The sequence below is a fragment of the Teleopsis dalmanni genome, unplaced genomic scaffold (assembly GCF_002237135.1).
Source record: "Teleopsis dalmanni isolate 2A unplaced genomic scaffold, ASM223713v2 unscaffolded_contig_2222, whole genome shotgun sequence".
Lineage (NCBI taxonomy): Eukaryota > Metazoa > Arthropoda > Insecta > Diptera > Diopsidae > Teleopsis > Teleopsis dalmanni.
In genome coordinates this window covers 1237-5797 of record NW_024033604.1, presented here as the reverse complement: position 1 = coordinate 5797, position 4561 = coordinate 1237, and the positions used below count along the sequence as shown (strand labels likewise).

At 35.4% G+C, this 4561-nt stretch overlaps 1 protein-coding gene across 1 annotated transcript; it reads left to right on the top strand.

Moving 5' to 3' along the window:
* Window positions 1-3044: 3044 nt before the first annotated feature.
* LOC119664577 lies at window positions 3045-3737 on the top strand (the record flags this gene model as incomplete). The annotated part of the gene is made up of 1 exon (XM_038074034.1): window positions 3045-3737. A coding segment is annotated over one exon (693 nt), but the record flags the coding sequence as incomplete, so codon positions are not given.
* Between the last annotated feature and the right edge of the window lie 824 nt (window positions 3738-4561).

Sequence of the window (4561 nt, the reverse complement as noted above, 5' to 3'; positions counted from 1 at the left end):
TTTTTAATGCAATTACAATTTGTGAAATTTGGTTATTCCGATGAGTTCGGTCGGGTAATTTTTGTTCTCCATTGTAATGGAAATTTATTGTCACAGATGTTATGTTCGGAAAGGTGTGGATCTACAACGCATTGATTTACGAGAATTTCGAAACTTTTTCTAAATTGTAAATTAAAGATTTAATTAAGTTTAAAATAATTTATTAAAATTTCTAACTTACCCCAACAACATAGATTTTTTATTAGCAAGCCTCCTAATTTATGTATATTTTAAAAAAAAATTTTAACCTAAAATTGACACTCCTAATACTGGTAAAAATTTTTTTTAATACTTTTATATACTTCTGCTTAAATTTTTGACAAGTTGAAAATTTTAATCGTTACTGTTTGTTTCCATTAATGAAATGTCTAGATCGAAGAATAATTTTATGGATTAAACCTGTATTGAAACCATCTGCTACTCAAACTTTAAAGTTGCTTTTTTGAGGAGAAGCAGTTTTTACAAAAATTAAGTATTGAACGATACTTTAATAATAACGATTCTTACTAAAGTATTGTGAAATAATGATGTTTTCATAATAATACTACTTTTCGTTTGAGAATGTTTTCTTACAAATGGAGAACTTGTTCAAATTTAAAAAAATTTTAAATGCTCATTATAACAAAATTGGATTTTAGCAAAATTAGTTGGTTAAAAAATAATTTGAAAGTGCTTTAGCCAAAAAATTTTTGAGGTTTACGATAAAAATACTGTTTACTGTATGCTGTTCCGGAAATTTCGATGTCAAAGACACACCTCAGTTTGGTAAGCCGGTCACTAAAATAGCCAATGAAATTTTGCAACTAGTGGTATACGTAACCTGTCCGGGAATGACATTGGCAATGAATAACAAGCTTATGACAGTTTGGAATCATTTAGAAAGAGCAGGCTATATAAAGATGCCGGATGCTTGGGTAGTACACGAACTTGCAAAAAATTCGATTAATTTAATCAATATCTTTAAAATACTGTTAGAACGCAACGAAATCGTTCCATTTTTTAAAGTGACTTACTTATAATAACCTTTGTGGAATGTTAAAGATTAGTGACACTCCACAAACAACTTCGAAGCCTGTATTGAAGACAAAGAAGGTTATCTTGCGTGTTCTGTAGAATAGAAATGAAATTGTGTATTACGAGCATCTCCAGCTTGGTTCAACGATTAATTTGGTTTTATATTGCTCAGCACTCGAACACTTCTATGAAATAATCAAGAAAAAACTACCACAAGCAGGCAACAGAAAAGGAGTTATGCACCTTCAGGACAATACCAGGTCGAGAATATCTTTAATGACTCGCAATTAATGAATGGATCTTGATTGGGAATTTAATCCGGAATTTGCACTTTTCGACAACCATTTGTTTCGATCTGTACAAAACTTTCTTTATAGTAAAAAAGCAGCCAACCAAAGTGCCCCTGAAAATCACTTAACCAAGTTTTTCACAGACAAAACATAGAAGTTTTACAACAATGAAATTATGCAACTTTCCGTAAAATAGCAGATGTCTTAAATTGCTTGTCTAATATATAACTACTTAATTAAAATTGATTGATGCCTTTGTTTAAAAAAGTGCCAAGAACCCCAAAGTACTTTTGGTATAAACCACTAATTTAATGTTTTTAAATTCCATACATTTCTTAAATAATAAATAGTAGACATTAATCTACTTACCGAATTTATAATATTACAATGAGAATATCTTACTCATCTTTAAGTTTTATCTTTATTGTCTTTTGGTCTTATGCTATTATATGATGAACCTCTAAATCGACATTACTTTTATTATAACATCCATTTTTGTTCAAAAGACGGAAATCTTTGCTTCATTTGAATTCTTTTAATCGGAGCTAAGTAATCATGGGGATGACATCTACATTCCTAAATGGTTAAGATCCTATATTCTTTATGTGCTTGGCGATGGTTTCAATAGAGAATTTTTTTATTAATATCTGAGTTTCTGACATACCAGAGGAATTTAAAAAACAACCTTACGGTGATGTTTATTAATTTTTGTAGGTCATCATAGATGAATTTTGCTGTTTTACTAAGAGAAACACAACCATAAAGGTAGACATGTAAGTTTTTTCTTAAATTTAATTACTTCTGGATAGAGGTTGAAGTTTATTCGGAGTTATTGTCGCACCGACTGTTAGAAGTCCAGTCCACGTATTTTAACACTTCACTCAGTTCTGGGATTATTGACTGTTACGAGTGATAAAAATTACAAAGACAGATTTGCGTATCATTACTTTTGATGCTTTTGTATTTATTTTATTGTGTATTTGCAAGTTGTCAACAACTCAAGTCCGGGTATTTCAATGTATTATTTTACAGTAAAATACTAACGAGTTATTCACGAATCTTACGAAATATAAATATTGCAGTAACAGTTGCGATTTGTTATATGTTAGATGTTATTACTTCTAATATTATATTGGTCCTTCATTACCTTTTGGTAATAATAGCATTACCTTATGCTATTATATGATGTGTTGTATAATATATAAATTTTTTTTATTCATTATTATTTCAAGTATAATTTAAAAATACGTTTGCTTATTGTACGAATACATATATTCAACTATATTCGAAAATTATTTAATTTTAGTTTTGTGGCGACCCAGTTGGCTGTGCATTTATTGAATTTAAAAAGTAAAATTCAATTTCAAATATTTTTAAGTTTTCGTTTTTGATTGATGAGAACGTTTCGATTTTTCTCTCTGTAAAAAGTTGAATAAAAGTTTATTAACATTGAAAATTTTTAGAGTTTTATTAATTAGCAAGGTGAACAGATCATTGCTAAATTGGTGACCCCGACGTGATTTCGAAAAAGTTTAAATTTAGAAATATTAACTTCTGAGCTAAATATCTAATTATCGAGCTGTGATGTCAGTTGCAGACGAAGGTGTAGTAATGGCTTCTGATAGTGGAAGTGTCGTAAACCGTGTAGCAGTGAAGGTGCCACCGTTTTGGCACGAGCGACCGGAGATTTGGTTTGCTCAGATCGAGGCGCAATTCGCAGTAGCTGCCATTACGAGTGACATCACACAGTTCAACACGGTAGTAGCAGCGATTGAGTCAAGTGTTATCGCCGATGTAAGTGATGCAGTGCTTCATCCTCCTGAAACTGGAAGATACGCTAATTTAAAGGCTTGCATCATAGAGCGGTACAGTGAGAGCGAGCAGCGGAAGATTCAACGGTTGTTGTCAGAAGTTGAACTTGGTGATAGACGCCCAACACAGTTGCTAACGGAGTTGACAGCGTTAGCTAAAGACAAGGTGAGCGATGAGTTCCTTAAGTCTCTTTGGCTGAAGCGTTTGCCACCACAAGTGCGCGCTATTCTGCAGGCATCGAACGTGGCACTAGCAGAACTGGCGAAATTAGCAGATCGTATTTGCGAGGCGGGTGATTTTCAACAGATAGCTGTAGCGTCAGCCTCTGATTGTCCAGCCTATTCTGAGAATGCTGTGATTTTACGAAGGCTTGAGCAAATCGAACAGCGTCTGAGTCGTTTGGATTTACGTCGTAGTGAGTCGGTGCAAAGTCGATCGTCATCGAGGAGACGTAGGCGAACTCGTTCCCGACCAGGAAGTCATCCAGATTGGTGCTGGTATCACGAAAGGTTTGGTGATAGAGCTAATGCTTGTCGGCAGCCCTGTAGTTTTGTGGCAAGCTCTCATCAGTCAAAAAACTAGGCACTCCTTCTACGTCGTCGAGCCGAGAAGGGGTTAGTGTTCGTATAGCTCGACTTAGTATTAAAGATCCCGCCACGTCGACCGTTTTTCTCATTGATACTGGTGCGGACATATCAGTTTTACCGAAGTCGTTCTGTCGTTGGAAGCAAAGGGCTAACAGTGTTGCATCAGTTAATTTATATGCCGCTAATGGTACGCCTATTCAAACATTTGGCGAGCGTCGACTGCTTTTGTCTTTGGGTTTGCGTAGAGATTTCCCGTGGACGTTCGTGATTGCGGATGTTAGCTGCCCTATTGTTGGAGCCGACTTCCTTAATCACTATGACTTGTTAGTGGATTTGAAAAGGAAGCGGTTAGTTGATTCGAAGACGACTTTGATGATGAAGGGTAAGGCTGCTGTGTCTCAAGAAGATACTGTGCGTGTGTGTGGTTCAGTTTCAGCTTATGCTGAGCTGGTTAATGAATACCGTGATTTAGGCATTATGAGTGCAAATCGGATGGGTTTAGTTACTAAGGTTGAACATTGCATCGAGACATTTGGTGCGCCGTCATTTGCTCGTCCCCGACGTTTAGTTGGAGCCAAACTTGAAGAAGCCAAGAAGGAATTCCAATTTTTAGTCCAGACAGGGATTTGTCAACCTTCGAAAAGCTGTTGGGCAAGTCCACTTCACATGGTTCGCAAAGGCGATGGAAGTTGGAGACCGTGTGGCGATTATCGCATGCTCAACGCGCAAACTAAACCTGATCGGTATCCGATTCCGTTCATTCATGATGTGACGAGTATTCTTCATGGTAAAACTATGTTTTCGAAGATAGATTTGCAG